The 20,464-nt window shown below is 40.8% G+C and overlaps 2 protein-coding genes and 1 non-coding gene across 5 annotated transcripts in view; all 3 read right to left on the bottom strand.

Annotated features, from left to right (window-relative positions):
- Window positions 1-11,617, bottom strand: part of LOC127597169 (FERM domain-containing protein 5) — a 51,290-nt gene extending 39,673 nt beyond the window's left edge. For 2 of the 3 annotated variants that reach the window (XM_052059992.1, XM_052059994.1), the window contains exon 1: window positions 11,173-11,617. In XM_052059992.1, coding sequence (XP_051915952.1) covers window positions 11,173-11,274 — 102 coding nt within the window. In that variant the 5' untranslated portion in view covers window positions 11,275-11,617. The remainder of the gene's footprint in view (window positions 1-11,172) is intronic. The other variant, XM_052059993.1, reaches the window with a different exon arrangement.
- A 507-nt stretch (window positions 11,618-12,124) lies between these two features.
- trnah-gug (transfer RNA histidin (anticodon GUG)) lies at window positions 12,125-12,196 on the bottom strand. Its single transcript has one exon. It is a non-coding gene; the product is annotated as a tRNA-His (tRNA).
- A 402-nt stretch (window positions 12,197-12,598) lies between these two features.
- Window positions 12,599-20,447, bottom strand: malt3 (MALT paracaspase 3). Its single transcript, XM_052062365.1, has 15 exons — window positions 20,348-20,447; window positions 20,050-20,126; window positions 19,818-19,954; window positions 18,710-18,848; window positions 18,428-18,603; window positions 18,160-18,256; window positions 17,738-17,773; window positions 17,406-17,609; window positions 16,623-16,800; window positions 16,278-16,352; window positions 16,024-16,151; window positions 14,366-14,515; window positions 13,848-14,002; window positions 13,284-13,400; window positions 12,599-13,186 (listed from the first exon to the last, which is right to left on the bottom strand). Exons 2-15 carry the CDS (start codon window positions 20,105-20,107, stop codon window positions 12,875-12,877), a joined length of 1,962 nt encoding a protein of 653 aa, XP_051918325.1. The 5' UTR covers window positions 20,108-20,126; window positions 20,348-20,447; the 3' UTR covers window positions 12,599-12,874.
- Between the last annotated feature and the right edge of the window lie 17 nt (window positions 20,448-20,464).

The following is a 20,464-nucleotide window of genomic DNA, read 5'->3' as shown; positions in this document are numbered from 1 at the left end:
CAGGAAAGCCTATGAAACAGGAGATATCTAGATAAACGGTATTAGCAATTTTTTTATGCTGCCTTGGTTTTCTTATGGTATCAAAGTCTCCCATACTGAAAACAGCAACAGTGCTATTTTAAAAAATGCATTCATAGTAAAGGCCAAGAACTCCAATACTCATATTCAGTAAAACTGAAGAATGAGAAGGAAAAAAAAGGATTATTGATCAAATCATTTGAAAATGACCCATATACAGTACGTTTAGATAATGTTTAACATGATGCAGATATAATTAGAGCAATAGCAACCAATATATTAACCATACATTGGTATTGAAAAGAATTATTCAAAAGTTCATCCTGAACTGTCAGGATTTGGGGACACCTCGTGTGATGTCACAGGCAGTGATGGTTTGAACTAAAGTTTTGTTTGGTTTATCAGGCAAATTTTTCCATTACGTTTTAGTTAAACTCCAAAATTCTACAACTCGTAGAGCCCTCAGCTTTGGAAAATCCACCGCAAACAGAAAACACAACATCCTTTAGTGAGACTAAGGACCGCTTTTGAGCAGTCAAACCTGTGTTTCCTGGCTACCTGTGCTTTACCTGGGTGTCCATCTCTTTGCTGCTAACTGACATTCATCTCTTCTGACGGCTGCGCTGACACACACAAACTCACGCATGCACAAAGGAAAAGGAAACGGCGTGTGTGCGTGACTCGCGGCCAATGTTCTGCAAGCCCAGAAACACATGGAACAAAAAGAGCAGAGCCACGCTTTCATTTGATTGTAGATTGGGAACAAAGCATTGACTGATGGCTCCGATACCTCATACACACACACACGGGCATAGAAATAATGATCCGCAACAAAATAAGTCAGCCAGATATCTCCTCCACTGCGCTCCCAGTGAGCCACAGCAACACCTGAGTGAAACTGCATCTTTGGACTATCTTCACAGCAAGGGGAAAAAAAGATGGAAAAAGAGCATGAGTGAGCTCCACTGAGAATTAGCACAATGTCTATTCTCAGTGTGTCTCTTTTTACAGGCGCCCGGGTGCAACCAAGGTAAGAGGATTGTGTATTGTATTTTCATGCACATTTCATCTGCGTGAGTGTGAAAGGGCTTTCTTTTTCCCTCTATATGACTTCTGTGCCGTCATCCACTTTGAATACAATGCTGAAAATGTGCCAAGTTGTACTGATGAATGCCACATAAATGAGGATTAAACACTCTGCCTGTTGGGTTCACGGGATGTAGCATGTACTCGAAAGGGATTGATATTGATCCAATGTAATGGAGAGTTCTAAATGTGGACACCTGTTTAATTTGGTAGTAGGGTGACAAAATAGCAGGATTGGGCTGAATCACAGGTGTCAAAGCCAAGGCCCGGGGGCCAGATCTGGCCCGCCACACCATTTTATGTGGCCTGCAGAAGCAAATCAATCATGTCAAGTTTCATGATGCTTGCTAAAGTCTGAACCAAAATTTCAAATTGTCATATGTAATCTACAATAACAGTCATTATTCTTGACTTCTGATTGTAAAACTAGTTCTTGATCAATTTGTTGTGCGCTGTGTATGTAATATGTAGATGGGATTAAACATTTATATGGTTTCCCAAAATTCATAATGGCCCTCCAAGGGAAACCGTAACTACAAAGTGACCTGCGACAAAAACAGGTTTGACACCCCTGGGATAAATACTGTAGATCGCATTTTGGATAATAAATAAAATCAGTTGTCATCCATTCTTTGTATTCATTTTTTTTTTAAACTTTGGCAAATCATGTTTCTTCCCCCCCCCCCCCCAAACCGCTTAATCCTCACTAGGCTCGCGGGGGGTGCTGGAGCCTATCCCAGCGTCTTCGGGCAGTAGGCGGGGACACCCTGAACCGGTTGCCAGTCAATCGCAGTCATTTTTCCTACACCCAAATTTTATTCTCTATTCACTTACTTTATTTTACTTGCTTAATGTGAAACAAGACTAGACTGTTCTTCAGTTACATTGATAATCGATATTGGCTACCGATTAATTTTCTGCTAAATATTTCAATATTTCAAATATTCCAACTGTATTTAAGATAAGATAAGATAAGATAAGATAACCTTTATTTGTCCCACACTGGGGAAAATTTCATTCTAAAGCAGCAAAATTGGGGGAGGAGGGATAAAGTGTTTCATTGCACAAAATAAATGTTTCAGAAAAGAACTCTACACAGTTCAACATAAGTGCAATGTAAAATAAAGTATTTGCAATATATATGTAGAATAAATATAATAAATAATAAATGGCAATAATTTTCTGTACCATTTCTACCCCTGATACAAAATACTGTACATGCTCGAACATGTACAACATAAACGGTCTTAAAATATCCCTTTGCAAAAGAAACATTTAGTTTTTTGCTACATATTAGAAACAGTATGACATTTTACACCACAGCAAACTACATCGACAATATAAACAAATACTTAAATGTAGAGATAAACAAACCTGAGCGATACATTGTGTATCAGTTAAAAATAGATATTTTAGCTAACTTTGTAACTACCTCTGTTAGGTACAACTAAGGTACTTTTTTTAATCATTGTTTATGAATGCTGCTCGAGATTAGATTCCGTTTAACGACTGCATAGTACATACAAAGGAGTGTGGTTAATGTGACTGCAATGTTGCAGATAACTGTATTTCCAGTATGTTACCATTGTTATGATGTTGAAAGTTACAGTTGTGTGTCTTTCTGATAGTCTGCTTGTAAAACCTGATCACGAAATAAGATATACTCCGGGAGGATTGTCAACACAGATGGCAATCATGTTTCATCGATACAGGGTTAGCATGATCACATTTAGTCTCTATTAGCAATTGTCCAGGGCCAAGTATCTGATTATTGGAGGATGGTACACCAACTCATCGGTGTCTGTGAACAGGGAGAGGTCATACTTGAAAACACAACAGGAGGAAGAGCCCATGGAGCATACAGAGGAGACAACGGATTACAGATGAAAGAAAAGAGGGCTGCGAGAGAAGGAGGGGCTGGAATCATTAGCTCTAAACACCCTGCAGCGAGGCAGAACAACGGGATATGATGATCCAGGCTAAGTGTGATGGAGGTAACCCGTGCCGCAAATGAGGTCGGGATGACAGGATGAAATAACAGGAGGACAAAAGAGCCATTGGGGTGGGGGTGGGCAGGGTTTGTAAAAATACACCCTTGTGGGTGATGCCTCCTTTCAGAGGCAAACGAGAGGAGGCATACATTAAAGTTGAAGGGCTGAACTTCTGAATGACTCAAGTATTTTCCTACAAGACAATATGACAGCTGTTTACTCCGTCTCAACTAATTTGGCCCAGGAGAGGATAAGGATCAAGACCCTCATGAGCAGAATAGCTACCACAGAGACATTACTCTGTTTGGGAGGTTTAGAAATCAGGCTTGCAAGCAGGAACATAAACCAAGGCCCATTTTTGTTACAAACAACACAACACAATGGAGGACTGAGCAGACTGACAGGCAGTGTCCCTGTTCTCCACTCTAAAAGAGACACTAAGGAATGGCAGAAGACCACTTATTCTCGCTACAATGGTGCTGATCACATGAGAGACAGAAACCGGAATGTCTCCAAGGAGACAAATTAAAGAAAATAGACTTTTAAAAAATTGCTTGTCCAGTGGTGCTTTAAAATACGAGTTAAATTTGCTCCTTGGCAATGCTTGGACTCAAAGCAGTCATATCTCAAATCATCCTTCCCCATAGAAATGAATGGAATTGTCACTAATCGGATCCAGCCTCCCAAAAACCCTCCAAAATTGTATGCAATGCTTGTAATTTTTGTAATGTGTTTCAAATTACTAAACAGCACTCTATTATAATATACTTCACATAATTAAATATAATTTAAAAGATTTAAACAATAATAATAATTCAATAATTATAATTTAAACAACAATAAGACAGACATATGGATATGCAGTACTGTACTTGAGAGGCAGCTGCTCTCTCAGATTTTCTGTACGGCAGTCATAGTAGTCACTCTTTGCAGAGGTTAGACTATATGCCCGCGGGTATTGTTATATTAGCCGCTTACATGTGTTGCAGCACTGTTTGTGCGCAGATATCATTGTTAAAAGGGTAACTACCACACAGAAGCTAACTGCTAGCCCACGTGACTGTGGAGTTTCCCATTGTATGAGGGAGAGAAGGACATGGGGTTGTTTGAAATTCACAATTGTAATTTAAAAGATTGATTTGCATTTTTAATCATACAAATTTGGGGTCAGTTTAATATTCCTAACTTATTCCTTTCACAGGTTGAAGCTGTTTGAGAGACTTTGAAATCCTGCAAAAAGCTGGCGTTTACCAAAAAGACAGGCAACTTGCCAGCGGCTGATCCCACACATTGTAGCTAACTGTCAAAAAACAAAAAAGACTGGCGTGGGCTGCGTGTCAAAGATTCTCGGCTAGACGCAACAGTGATGTAATCCTTAATTGCAACCTAACCATGTGCCACAGGTTCAGCCAATCGCGATGCCGCTAAATGCAAATGACGTTCTCCCGAGGTTGCTTCTCATGAAACATTCACTGCTGTCACACATTTTACTCATTCATGCCATGAAGCATAGCAACAGCGTAGCAGCTGAACCAACACGTTCTTTACAAACCAGGCAATCATGTCACGGGACCCAGTGAGAGTGGGGAGATGTTTTGACTATGACTTTTAACCTAAATACGTTGTCAGCAGAAATAAGTTAAGTCAAACAAGAACCATTTATTTTCACACCATCCTTGGCATTCCAAGCATCTACGGTGTCTAAGGTAAATGAAAGTTATTAGAATTCCGTCTGTGTGACTGCTTTCTTTACAAATATCCCATGTGAAAACGTAAAGTCCGGCGGCTATAAATCTGAAGCGGCTAACGAACGTACAAATTATTTTTCTGGCTAAATTTTGATGTTTTAACGAGATGCATTTTTGCATCCAGAAATGATGGTGAATACCTGCATGATATTTTCCCTGTACTGTAATTGTAGTTATTTTGAATTAATTTTATGAACAAAATGTAGTTTTGTCCTCTCGTTTTCATTTTATTTCATTGACGAAAATGTTGTTTTTTTTTTCCCCAGAGGTAAAACGATAAATCAATAATGGACAAATATTCACTGATCAAATAAGCAGAAATATTCATTTGAATCAATTTGTTTCAATACAATACAGTACATTTAAACCCCCTTCATGTTGAGTGTTTCAAGTATTTTTTTACAGGTCTATATTCTGCTTATACTTGTATGACAATTAATAATCTTAAATGTTATTTCAATCACGACTGGTATATGTTAAATAAAGGTTTAATGGGGTTGTCAGGTTGGACTCTGTTGGACTCATACTATTCCCAAAGTAATTGATTTCAATCGGAAAAATTGTGTGACTTGCTGTGAGACTCAGCAATGAGAAGCTATTTGTCAGGACTCTTGGAGGGCAATCCTGCCCAGTAAGCAATCTTACATTGAGTTTGGGTAACTCTGGAGTCACCGTAGCAACTGTTGAGATGCTGGCACCGCACTTCAAAGTAAAGCACTTCTCGTTCCACGCCAGCACCAATCCTTCACCACTTCACCAAAGAGGCTCCAAGATGACAGCGGAGCAGACTTTTGGAAAATTTGAGCGATTTTATGCTGTAAGTTCATTATCCATCACTGCAGCAGTGAAAAGGTAGATAGACCCGCTCAAGCATTTCATTTTCATATTACTGTAGTAATATTCAGCTTGTGTTTAAATAACACTGCCAACGAGCAGACGGTTGTGGTTGACTTGAATAAAACTTATTCGGAAAAGCAGGGGAAAATCACAGGCTTCACTGTGAGAAAACTATAATTAACGTTTGATTAGAGTGGGCCAGAACACAGCAGACAGCCATTCATTAAATCTCCAATTAATCAGAATTGCCCCCCCCTCAAAAAAAAGAGACAACTGTGGCTTTCTTATTAAGCCTAAGAGCTGCATAGTCTTTTGTCATCACGCGTTTACATTTTGAATGACTGGAGAAACATTTTCAAATGGGAGGAAGTGAGAACGAGTAAACTGCCAGTAAGACGGCTTAAATAAAACTGAGTCTTTCCTTAAAAAGGCTTCTCGAAAGTCAACCAATCCACTTAGGAAGATTTTTCTTTTGTGTCTGTGGCGACCGCCTTTTCCACTCTCTTTGTGAACCTTCGACCCGCACCAATTTCAGAAGAGGGTTTGAATCGTTCTCGTGCGGGCACAGACAGTTTAAGACAGGGGTCGGCAACCCAAAATGTTGAAAGAGCCATATAGGACAAAAAAACAAACAAACAAACAAATATGTCTGGAGCCGCAAAAAAATAAAAGCCTTCTATAAAATTTACAATGAAGGAAACACATGCTGTATGTATGTAGGAGACTGGACTGTCTCAGAATTGTTTATGTTATTCATTTCTTTGTTGTGTCTTCACAAACACCCCCATAGAATTTATTTTGTAATTTCTTTGCTTGAGTTTTTGTTTTGGTGCATTATTTTCACTTTCTTAGTGTCAGTGAAGTAATCATTAATGTCCGTTTTCCTGAGGCTCTCTTTGAACGCCTCTCGGGTCGAATGAGAAGAGAGAAGGCACGGAGTCGGACGCAGACGCGTCTGTGTTTGTCGAGACTGTTAGAAGCATAAATAAAGTGTACGTTTAAAAAAAACAACACTATTTTTCGGAGCTGCAACATGTATCTATATTTATTTGAGCTATATTAGCCTACTATCAAAATCTTTTTCCATTTTCAAACATTTTTTATAAAGCTCCAGGGAGCCACTAGATGTCGCTAAAGAGCCGCACGCGGCTCTGGAGCCGCATGTTGCCGACCCCCGGTTTAAGAGCATCGGTAAAACCTCACTGAGATACCAACTGTGAGACGTCATTTTTAAAGGACAATTAATGGCAAACTTGGGTTTACTTATAAAGAAGCAGCCAGCACCACACTTTAATATTGGAGGTAACGAAACACCCAAAGAGCATCTAAATGTCATTTCTGGCCTGACAAAAAAACTAAGTCTCAGCCTGACCCCCTGCTGTAACACTGGGTTAAAATCACAGTGTTAGAGGCCTAAGGGCAAAAGAATGTTTCGGGCTCATTCATCAACCAGCATCTAGATGACAGCTGCAAATGAAGGGCTCCTGGAATGATGAGATCTCATTTTTGCCTGTGTCTAAACACACAAGAGAGCCATCATTCATTGAAACCGAATTGAATTCCTGCACAATATCAGCTTCTTTTTAAACGACACCTTCATTTGGTGTGTCGTGTGATTTTCTTTTCCGTGGAAGATGGTTATGGTTACAAGGTGCTACCAGTTCGCGGGGCGGAGACGAGTGGGGATCAAAGGCAGGAATAACTCAGAATGTGGGGTATCAGATCAGTGAGAGCGTGCATCTGAATACGATGCTGTATGCTGTAACAAGAATCGTCACATTGCAGCAGCCTGTGAACATGCGAACATTTCAAAAGAGAGGGATCGTGACCTAATTAATGCCTTTTATTTTACACTCTCCAATCTCGATTTCCTAAATGATGTTGACAGGCAGAATTGGATAATTTGGGATGTGTTTGGTCGAGAAGTTCACAATAGTTGCAGTGAACATCAACAGGAAATGTACAGGTTAATGTTTTTTTTTTAATTTTTAGCATTGAGTTATCTCCAAATAAAAAGTACCGGTACATTATGCCTGTTGTAATGGGGCGCGGGCGGGGGAAAGGGGCCTGCATGGATGTTGGTCTGAGCTGATGGCATGACATTTTTTCAGGCCAGAAAGTAGATTGAGATCGACGCTATTGGTTATGGCAATATAGTGCACTCCATGTTACCTCAATGTCTCAAGACATGAAAAATTAAAAAATCTACAAATTCCATATTACTGAAATCATTGGAAACAGTGAACACATTATTTTCCCCACACATTGACTGCATAGCAATTTCCTATGGAGCTGGATTAGAACAGTGCACAATAATCAACACAAAAATAAACAATGTGAATGCACCGGACTTAGCATTAATGCTAGTTTTCAGCCATGTCATGCTTAATTTTGCATGAAGACTTCACTGACAATTGCCGGTGACATTATGTAATGTTTGGACTATATATTAAAATAAGATTAACTGTTAGATGATGTGAAAACATTTTTTTTAACTTGACATTTTTCCTTCATCACTTGGTAAACAGGACCAGAACGGGGGGACAAAATGGTAAACCTTCACTTTTGCAGAAAGACTTCAAGAGCCCCATCAAGAGCTTTCTCCTCTTTCGGTCCACTCCCCTCCTTTTTTTCCACGCGTGTTGACGTCAGCCGGCCTGACCACGCGACTGTGCTGCAAACAGAGCACCTGCTGGCCTCGCTGTCCGTCTCTGGCACTTCTCGGAGTGCCCAGTCACCATCTTACCGTATCGGTTTCACACCTTCTCATGGGATAAAAAGAGCAGTGTAAGCCTGTTGATGACAATGGAAATCAAAGGACGAAGAATCTGGAAGGTCTTATGAATGTTTCATTGTTCTACAAGGCAGGTTAATGTTGCCTTGGCAAGGCTTTAATGTGTCTAGTCAGCAAAGTCTCCAGGGATGTCTTTTTACACCTCTTTTAATCCTTAACTGTAGCATCCACCAACAGGAAGAAATGGTTTTGTAATTGATGTGACAGGTTCTTTTTTTCACCTGCTTACGAGCGTGAACAAAAAAGTAGAACGTCATCAAAAGCTTGCAGTTGGATGGACAGTGGCTATGAAAAGAAGTTCCCAGCAGCCCTTTTTATCTCCTTACAGGAGTTTTACTTGGATTGCTGTCGACCGTCCACCACACTGAGGAGCGTCTAATGGAAGGGATATCTCCGATGTATTATTAAAAATCCTGTCCAACGTAGGAATCAGCGGTGACATACTATAAATTATTTCAGACTAGCAGCGACCCGTCAATAAATTGCCACAAGATAAAAGGCAGCATACCTTGGACGTTCCATCTGCCGAGCTGGATGAAGTCAGAAATAGAGATACATTAGGAGTCTATATTCATCTCTTTTCAGGGGGAAATTGAATCTACAATACAGTGCCATGATGGTACCTTTTCTGTGACCAGAATAACCAGGCATATTTCCAAGACGTACGGACATTTAAGAGCACCAGTCCTATGACAAACATTAGTAGGTATAAAGGTGTTGATGGTATGATATGGTTATCAGAGAGATAAGGCTAATAATTGGACTCCAGTGTAATAGTCCCCCCCCCCCCAAAAAAAAAAAATCTAGAATCAAGTGCACAGAAGTACATGGGTACTGCATTGTCAGAATTAGGTCCACAGTAAGAGACTCTCAGGGTAAATTCTACATTAATGTACCCGACTGGGCATTATATTGGTCCAAAAAGCTATAAGTATCTTCTTCACTCGACACTCAACTTCTTCCCTCACACAGAAAATTTTTCTCATAAATTTTTCTCAATTGCCTTTGCCGGTATTGTCATGATCAAAGCCAACAATATGATAACAAGGTACAGTCTGCAACAATGTACACAGTATAGGCCATTTTACAACTTCAAAACAGTACATGAAATGTATATGTGTCATATCAAATGGCAAAATTTCAAAAGCAGTACGTTTAAGGCATAAAACAATGCACATCGAAAAGTACAATGATGTTTATGGGATGCGGTAAATCCTATTGAGAGTTTCAAAATCACGATTAAGTTATTGTAATTATTTAAAGCTCAACTGTATCACAAAGCTACAAGCATGTTCCCGAGCTTTAAAGGTACCACCCAGGTAAACCAGCCACTGGCATACTAGCCTCATTTTGTGCTGCAAAATGCGATTGCTGGTAGTACCATTATAAAAGGCTCCAAAAACATATCCCATAACGCATATCATTAGACTGACAAACTGCCTCAGAGTCAAGTGTCAAAGGTGCAAACGGAGGTTACTGCACTGTCAGGAATAAATCGACAGGAGTCCCTCGGGGTATATCCTACAGCAGGGGTGCCCAAACTTTTTGGATCAAAGATCTACTTTTCGATCAACTAACCTCACGGGATCTACCCTTACCGGCGCGTGCACGCACACACACACACAAATTTAAGATTTACCTGCTTTATTTTATTTTTTAAATATATATTTTTTTAGTGAAAATGAGACTGATTAGTGTGCAGTGTATATTAACACAAAAAATATATTACTAACAGGCGGCCCGGTAGTCCAGTGGTTAGCACGTCGGCTTCACAGTGCAGAGGTACCGGGTTCGATTCCAGCTCCGGCCTCCCTGTGTGGAGTTTGCATGTTCTCCCCGGGCCTGCGTGGGTTTTCTCCGGGTGCTCCGGTTTCCTCCCACATTCCAAAAACATGCGTGGCAGGCTAATTGAACACTCTAAATTGTCCCTAGGTGTGAGTGTGAGCGTGGATGGTTGTTCTTCTCTGTGTGCCCTGCGATTGGCTGGCAACCGATTCAGGGTGTCCCCCGCCTACTGCCCAGAGACAGCTGGGATAGGCTCCAGCACCCCCCGCGACCCTAGTGAGGATCAAGCGGCTCAGAAGATGAATGAATATATTACTAACATGTACAAAGACACACAAATGGTTGTTTGTTTTTTTTCTTCTCGACACTCCTCGGATCTACTTGGGACCCGTCTTAGATCTACCGGTAGATCAGGATCTACCTAATGGGCACCCCTGTCCTACAGTAATGCACCCCGTAAGGGATTTTTACGGGTGCAAAAGGGCAATTGCCATGACTGGCATTATACTAGCCTACACCATCATATGCCATTAGGCAAATTGATAGGTTCAGAAAATCTGTGAAAGAGGTTCAGGCTGTTTAAATCTAGTGGGGTAGAAAACCAAGCAGGATACTGTCCCTGTGACAAGCCATTGTAAAGCTCCAAATATGATCTTTTTTCCTAGACCTACACCATCTTAGAGCACTGACAGCAAATCTGGCCTGTAGCTGATGTGTTTTGACAATAGTGGGTCACAAGGGGCAAATGGATCACCCTAAATTAGCGCTAGGTTGTCTGAAATACCCAAACCGAGAGCACATTTGGGGTCAGCTTCTCGCCAGAGAGCAACAGAGCACGCATGCGAGGCAGCCCCTTCGACTGAATGCCTGTCAGCTGCACCACAATCGCACAATGGCCAGACAGGTGACTCACCTGAATGGTGCACGTATATTCCGAGTCGTCCAGCAGCCGGACGGTGCAGCTGTATTCCCGTTCGAGATTCCTGACGCTGCCACTCACGAATCGACTCAACATCTTCGCTGTGCGTCTCGGCCGGGAACAATAAAGTCAGCAAAAAAAAACCGGCGTTCAAGTCAACGTCACAACGACCACATTTTCGGGTCCCCTAAACGGTCCGCAGCCGCGCGTCGAGTCGCCAAGCAGTGCACCATCGCGGTTCTGTCAGGTTGGCGTTGTGTTCCACTACGTCTTGCGGTGATAAGGAAGGAACAATCCCAGGATGCTTGGATCCATCCCCGTGCAGTGACGGTCCACTCTGCTGTGTGTCTGATGTCGGATTCCCCCACCACCTCTCCATTCACATTCACCACTTCCACTTGAGCTGGCGGGCGGGCCCCAATGAAATCTGACGTCAAAGTGAAACAACCCGTCAAAGCCCCCCAAACCCCCCACTCTCACACGCACACACACGCGCACACACATTCGCGCACACAAACGGACACGCACACGCTCACGCACTTTAATGATCACATTTTGTCACACTCACTTCCCATTCTCGAGATTTGAAAAAGTGTGCTCTTTTTTCGTGCTATCAATCCGAGCTGCATAAAAGATCAAATTTAATATTCAGATGGATGATTAATGCTAATGATTTGTGTTCAAACATGACAGTTTGAATTGAAGTTCGACATATATTTTAAAATATTTTATTTTATTTACACGTCGAAATTGGTTATATGTTTTTATATTACACTACTCCCTGCAGGAGAGATGTCGTTACTGCATTATATAAACCCATTGATCCCTTCCCTTTTTTACACAAAACGGACACGTCAGCAATAAGGCAGGAGTCAATAACATTACTCTCGGGTAAATAAAGTAGAAAAATAATGAAATGACTCAAATACAAAAATGAAGTCCCGTCTGCCGTGACCCGGATTCGAACCGGGGTTGCTGCGGCCACAACGCAGAGTACTAACCACTATACGATCACGGCGAGCTAACCGGGACTGAGAGACGAGGTTTCAGCTGCTCTTTATATAGTATAGTACTGTATATATACCAAACCGCTTTGGTTTTGGTTTGGTTTGGTTTGTTTCTGTTCAGTATTTAGATTTTTCAGAATGCAATGCACGTTGTCACAATCGTTTACATTCATCCCTTTTAACATATTGCTATGCGAACCATTTAGGTCGGTAAGGTTCAAACTTAAGAACTATACTAATGTGCGTAAATTATTTGACGTGACATTTTACTAATCGTCGGAATAACAAAACATGTATTTCAACAAGTGCCATTATTTATACTGTGTTTATCTGTTTGAGCCCAACACAAACCTTGTTCTGATATTCCAGGGAGAACTCAAACACACTTTTGGTTTAAAATGAAATGCAGAAAATTTGTTGGATAAATAATTGTCTTTATTAGACACGTATCTGTGGCTGCCCATTTTGCCACTTGTAAAAAAATGTCAACGACAATAGTTAAGGAACGATACAAACTTTCAGATAAAATTATATTTAGCAAGAGTACAGGCTACTTTATGTTGATGTTTTTCAGTGTTGGATGATTGGAAGCTAATTACTTATGACAAAACTGCATTCATTCATAATCATGAATCGCATAAAGTCATACATTCCGGTACAAAGGTTAAATTAAATATGAAGAGGTCTAACTAGTCTTGTAGCTCATTCTCATCATTCTCCTCGGGTTCGTTACACGTAAAAGGCGCCACTTGAGCGCCACACTCGGCCTTCCGGGTAAAGGGCTGGTGTAGACCAGCTTGAGTCTGCTTTCGGCGTAAAATTCTGCCTATATTCTGGGCGGAAGCAGCGTCTGGTTTCCTGTGTGGTGTGGTTTGAATTGTCTTGTACAATTTACAGGAGGCCACCAAAGGTTTTCCGATGTCCACCTGTTTGCTCTCTGTAAAACGTAGCCTGCTCTCCATGTGCGTATAGTGTAAATCCATCCTGATGACCAGTGATTCCTTACAAAAGGGCAAGCAAACACTAAATTATTATCTGTTTTGAGCCCCCCCCCCCCCCCCCCCCCCCCCAAGGACACAGTCATCATGATACACATACCTTAAGCTTCTGAAGTCCACACACTCGCAAAGTACAGTCTGGGTTAGCACCTTCGTCGAATAGAATCGAATCCATCTCCTCAAACTTTCCAGGCCCAGAGTAAAGTTCTTCCATTGGCTGAAAGCATAGGGTGAACTACGGTAATTTGTCAGCAGCACATTTTGTAAAATATTATGATCAGCCACTAGATGTCAGTATAGCCTATCAAAACATTTCTCACACCGAGTTGCAAAGTGAAACAACTCCTTCTGCTTTGGTTTTGTGAGACGGAAGCTAGATGTCTATATATGGGTATGACTTCGTCATACTTGTGAAACGTGGGCTGGGTGGTCATTTTTCTGTTTTCGAATGGAAACTTGACAGTACCAATGATGAGCAACGTGGAATTTATCATGGTGATAAAAATTTGGTCTTTTTGTCGAATCTTTTGTCTGTTTATTTGTTTTACTTACAGTGTATGTCATATGTAAGCTTTCTTCTGAAAGTAACTTTGTTGTTGTGGTTTTTTTTAGATGGTTTGTTAGATTGATTCATCGTGCACGATTAGGCAGAAACAATATTTACAGGTATGCTACTCAGCGTGATGGTGCAGTTGTCTGTTTTGGGGCCTGTGGTCTTTATAACTCCAAAAACCACCATGACATTTGAGAACAAAGCTGAGAAGCTGAGCTCCACTTCTACGTCACAAAGGAACGTCAGCCGATTCTTCCCTGGTAGCTCTGAAAACAAAGGGAGATAAAATAATTTGAATAAAACAACATTTAAATCCCCTAATTAAGTCATTCTTAAATCCAACTGTCAGCAGATTCTTATACACACGACAAGCCTCTGATAATAAAATTACTCTGAAGGTCAGGTATATTTGAGGAACTTATGAGATGTCACACACCGCTTTCATTCACATAATAGACATGAATACCAAACAGAGGGGAACCAATTCACAATGTTGCTTCCTTATAAGGAAGTACTTTCCGGATGTTTTTAAATAGGATATCACATGCTTTTGTGTAGGAGGTGTGAGCAACAAAGTTTTCACTCTGACTCAATTCTCTATTTAGATTTTTTTTTTTGTGTGAACGCACCATTTGCTTGCTGCCAGCAAAAATCTCTGAAATGTAGCTCCCTTGTGTGGCCGGCTGTATGAACCAGATCGGCAAGCGACCGAGGTTCCTTTAGGGTGTGCTTGATTTCCACGACTTGCTTGCCTGTGACCAGAGGATCTCGACCTAAATCTAGTGTAGAGTGGTAAAACAGGGTCAGTGTGTTCACTTTTTTTTTTTCAACCCAAATTTTCTTCATAAATCATCACCGAATCTGAAAATTGGTATACAATCCATTAAAGTACATTGAAGCCTTACTAAAACTCATTTGAATCTAGGTCAATCTCAGTTGCCATGAAGAGTAAAAATGGGGTTAACAAAATAAAGTCCGCATTCAAGTAGGGCTCAATTGCTCAATGCAGCGTTCCTCTTATAAGTCAATTGTTAGCATTGGCTTTCCGTCAATTAGCTCAGTACAGTGCAAGTTGGAATTTAACACAACACTGAAACGTTAACCACAATAGCTCCGGTAATCTACTCGAGCACGTAACAGCCTTGGTGACCCCATAGCTGGGAGTGAGGTTTAGAAAATCTTTATGGGATGCACATGGTTGACTTTGAGGAACTTAGGGGATTTTGCCGAGGTGACTGGAGTGGATTCATAACACGAAGGAGAAACGTACAACAGCTGACTGGTGAGAAATGAGGAAGGAAAAAAAAGAACACATAAAAGCAAGACGAGGAGCAAGTCCAGTTCATATTCATGCACCACCTCCGCCAATTACTATTATAAAAGTCAATCTGGTAGTAATTCCATGCAATTATTTAAAGAATCTCCTAAATGAGGACATTTACCAAGGGGAAAGAATTATTTTATGAAAGGAATGCAACTTTCTTCAATAGTCTTACACACTTACAATCCCACTTTTTTTTTTGCCTGCTCGGAATTTAAAAAAAAAAAAAAAAGAAACTCCATCACAGATTTAATAAAATCATAGACCTATACATGCATCTCATTAATCCTTTCAAGGACAGCAGTTACTACAGTGGACAGCTTATCATGTTATCAGGTTACAGGGTGCATGAAAGGCTTAATATAAGTCGCATTGCCAAGATGAGTACAAATCAAATAAATATAACCGGAAGTATTCTCGAATTTATACTCGCCCATTTTGATTTTAAGTATTTTCAAAAAAGTTGTGGCGAAATATTAAAAAACCCAGACATTAAGCACAGTGTGCTCTCAGTCGGGTGCCCTGTCCAGTCACAGCTGATTTGCAAGTGCACTCATGAGCAGGAGCAAAAGGGGAGCCGTGGGAGGGTCCAAAAGGCCGAGCAGCTGTCTTGTGCTTTGCGGCGCTCAGGTTTCTTGCTGTTCTCAAGCCGACAGTGTGAATTTCCAGAGAATGTGGTCGCATGTTAAAAGTATCTTAAAAAATTATGTCACCAGTGGCAGATGAAACAGAAAGAAAAGCACCCTGTCCATGAACCATTGATAAAACTGTTCATAATCACAGGTCTCGCCTGAAAGAGCGCAAAAATGAGACGCCGGTGATTCTAAAATCTGTCTGTGGTCCAACCAACTCTCAAGGAAGCTAATAAGTGTTCTCTTTCAGATCTATTTACCCTGCACCAACTAAACTTCTGGCTGTGAAAAGTCTTTTTCAAAGCCTTTTCAATGCTTTCTTTGAGATACTCACCCTCAGACACCTTCTCTAAGACATGCGTGACTTTTTCTGCCTGAAGGATGTGCTTGTTCAAGTATTTGGTAAAGATTCCTGTACTTTTGCCTCCATCCTGGACTTCAAAAGCCTCAGCATCTTCACACCTGGATGGATGTATTCATAAAATATGCTCTAATGCTTTTAATGTCCAAAACCACTTAGGCCAATTATAATAATAACATAATGAGCTGATCGTGGAAGCAAATATTTCAATTTGGAAATGGACATACGTGCCATAGCCATACACGGTATTTCCCTTAGGCCTCTGTGACATGATGACTGATGGGATGCGCTGATGGTTATACCTTCAAGAAAAGAAGAACATTTAGATCAGATGGGTGGGGAAATCCTAAAGTCCACCATGAAACTCTTGAAACAAATACAACTTCAGAGAAACTGTACAGAGAACTGAAAAATACATATAGTAATCCAGAAATGATCATAATATCCAGCTAGTAGTAATTTGATGGTTTCACATTTTTTGTCATCAATTTAGCCCCAACCTGATCCCATAAAAAACAACAACAACACCCATTCTCTTAAATAAAAAGAGAAATCCATCTACTTAATGTTACCATTTGCGGCAGGTGTCCAGTAGGACAACATTCAGCGCAGTGTGTCGTTCCTGCATTTGCAGCATGATCCGTTGCACACACACACAGTTTTCAGCTCGGTAAGGTTGTGGAGCATCCACAGGCACCAAATAATTTCTCCCAACACACTCGTACCCATGTCCCGCGTAGTAGAAAAGGCCTGTCAAGGGTGATGAAATATCCATTGCTCAATTCCAGCGTGTGAACATATGATTAATATGAAGAGACATACATACTATGTAATGTTGTGAAACTGATATGAGAATGATACGCAACACCATAAATAGCCAGTACTTGTTCCTGTGAGTAAGACTTAATTATATGAAGAGACGTATCAACCATGACATGTTAAGTTTCAGATTACAGTACAGCTTTTTATTGTATAGACCTAAGCAGAGGCTCAGAGGGGATTGAGCCTTTTCCGTTGCCGGACGCTCCCTTAGGAATGACCTTCCGCTCAAAGTTAAGCAAGCCCCCTCTCTGCCCAACTTTAAAACTCGTCTTAAAACTAATTTTTATTAATTGGCTATTGACTCAACAAGACACTTGATTTTTAGTTTGACTGTTCTTGAGCTTTCTACTCTCTTCGTTATTAACGTATTGTTTTATTGTTTGTTGTTGTGGGAAATATTTTGCTCCACGTACAGCACTTTTTATACAGTGGTGGTTGTTTTTAAAGTGTTCTTTAAATACAGTCGAGTTGAATTGAATTGAATTTGCCAAAAAGCCAACGGCGAAAAGGCAGGTGTCCACAGCTGCACTTACCATAAACTCCTCTGTTGAGGAGTTCAAAAAAGGTGTCCAGCGCAGCCAGCATCTCCACCCTGGTGAGATCCAGCAAGGAAACTACTCGAAATTTCAGCTGCTGCAGGAGGTTGGCGAGCTCATGTACATCCATCACTGGGGCCATCAAGCCAGGATGATAGGCGTAATTCAAGTTGCCGATAAGTAAGGCAACTTTGTCGACGGCTGAAACAGATGAGCAAAATAGATTTGTGTTTCTGTATTGTAAAAAAATTTTAAAGCATCAGTTGTTTCCACTCTAGAAATAACAATAGAATGGGTTGAAAATGAAATGGTCTAAAAAAAGAATGTACCTTTGGTTTCTGCGAGAGGAAGTTGATCGTTTTCAACTAGATGGAAACAACAGAAAACCTGAGTCATTATTTTATTTCCACCAAAAGTGAATGATTTGATCAAAAAGGATTGCATAAGGTGTTGCAATCAATTTGTGATGCACACTGCAGACCGCAACAAACAGTACTCGTAGTTTCACTTTACACCGCCGCTGTTGTGCTCAGACAAAAAAAAAAACAAAAACATTTGGAGTCTATAAACTTCCCTTTTACGCCATAGAAATGGGGAAAGTACTTTAAGCATAAAGGAAACCAAAATGCTGAGTTTTAGTTCACTGAGACGTGAAGTGTCTTTTTTGTTTTAAGATAACCAAGGAAGTTTCAGCGAAACGTACAGGAAAATTTGTCTTTTCTGGGGGCGATAAGTTTCGTCTGTGACTTACCAACGTCAACTTCGGCGGGTTCGCTCCATATTTCTTCCAGCACGTTAGAAACTGAGCACAAGTATGATCCTTTATGCTTGGCCTCAGCATGTTCAATCTATAAGTAGTACAATCGCTCATTCATTGGTTGGCACGTGAGATTATACTCCACTGCACATCAAACATCAGGCTACATATTAACCTTTCGTAATGAATAACACGGTTAGCGAGAGGTGCGTGACATAGTGTAAACAACTAATATTAGCACTTGTCAAACATCCTTCCTTACCTGTAGCGTGTCAGTAGTGTTTTTTAACAGCAGGTGTCCATTTCTGTACCATTGGTAGCGCGGAGCAGGGTTGCCAAAGGCGGCGCAGCGGAGCGTAATTTTCTCACCTAGTTGGACTGTCTGAGGTTTGGGGTTGATAGCAATGTGGGGCTCACCCTGCCACTGCAGTGGCAAACCTGAGATTGTTGGGGGAAGAACGAAACCCGCAGGAGTATGAATGAAACACCCAACAGAAATTCGTATTGATGCCGTGGATCAGTTATGCAACGTGGCCCTTCTTACCTGCTGCATCGATGTCCAGCACCTTCACTTTCACCCACTCACTGAACACCCAATTACAAAAGTTATCGTGCACCCGGCACACATAGCAGTGAGTTTTAACGGCATCGATGATCAGATCCGCCTGAGTTCCACCGTACACCTTTAAAGGGGAAAGCCAAATCCATTAAGATTTTGAAAATGGGGATTTTCATGGACTGACGTAAATGCATAGCGAATGCCGGTACACTGACAATCAGGATGTGATACGATTTGACAGATTTTCCTAACCATGGAATGATGCAATGTTCTGAGTCAAAGAGACACCAAAACTGCCATATTCAAGCCGTAAAAGAAGACGTGGTGTTTATTATTGGCCTGTCCTTTGTGTTTGACACAGAACACAGCAAAAAATGTAAGGTATCCTAAATTATGTTGAAACAAACGCTTTATTTATTCAAATATAAACAACTTACTTGAACAGAAATGTATTTTATAACCGATTTTACTAAGACCCTGATTTAATTTCACCAGAATGTTTGATTCAACTGAAGGACAAGAGTGGTAATTAATATTTTTCTTCCGCCCTAAAGTAAAGGAAGACATTTTTATACATATTTTATACATTTATACAAATTTGCGGTCATTTGAGCGAGAATACCTCTGGTAATAGACAACAAAATGAGGTCAGATTTTTTTCGGGCACCCAGGAGTTGTCAGACAGCAACACATGGCAGGAGCTATTAGTCACGAGTGTCAAACCTCACACCTTTCTTTGTCTGTTACAGCTCTGATTCGACCAGTGAAGGTGGACATTTACACATCGTTGTGTTTTTCACCTTTTACGGTGCTGTTTGCTATAAATCATACCAAAACAACAGGAGGCAGAGAAATGTATCTGTATACACTTAAAATATTTACACAGTAAGCAACTGCATCACAAAGATCATTTGGAGTGGACAACACAGCACTAAGCAGAGATGCACAGATCGCTGCAGGTGTGTTTTGCTTGTTGACCGTTTTTCAACACGTTCAAAAGATTTCAACTTCAGATGGTCTTAAAATGTAGGTTGTGGATGTCAACCAGTGCATCTGATGGTGTTCGGGTGAGTAGAGAAAGTTTCACACATACCTCGTAGGTATCGTCATCATCACCCCAAATGAACCACTGGTAGTTGAGGATGCCTGCAGCCACAGCACCGACACTCAGGGTCACCTTGAAGTTCACAGGCACACACACAGAGACGGGCTGGCGCTCGATGACAATGTCTGAAATAAGAAAAGAGACTCGCTTTCGTTCATCTTCACGAAGAATTGAGCGAGCGCAAATGACAGTCGGTGTCGATTAGAGAGCAGCAACACACCTCCGAACATCATATGACGGGGATGGAACCACTCATTCGTGCATTTCCTTCTTTTCATCGGCGATGTTGTCCATTTACTGTAATGAAAGTTGTTTGTTTAAAAACGCGTCGCGTTTCTATGTAATCGATGACAGAATAACACATGTTGAAGAAAGAAAACAAGTTAAGCTATCAGTGCTCTTTAGATGTTTTAGCGCAAACGACGAGCTGCTTAGATTTTTTTAAATGCTCTCTCTCTCTTTTTTCTTTTTTTTAAAATTTTAAACAGTCGCAAAGATAAAGGTGATTGGGTGCATACCTGCTATCAGCGATGCTCCGGTAGCTCCCAGAGACTGTTTGTCTTATCACGCCTTCATAACTTAAATCTTTGCAAATAAACCCTCCCCTCTTTCCCGGAACAAGACTCTACCGTAAA

This window comes from Hippocampus zosterae, chromosome 3 (assembly GCF_025434085.1).
Source record: "Hippocampus zosterae strain Florida chromosome 3, ASM2543408v3, whole genome shotgun sequence".
Classification (NCBI taxonomy): domain Eukaryota; kingdom Metazoa; phylum Chordata; class Actinopteri; order Syngnathiformes; family Syngnathidae; genus Hippocampus; species Hippocampus zosterae.
The sequence above is the reverse complement of the archived record's forward strand: the minus strand, read 5'-3'. Positions and strand labels throughout refer to the sequence as shown.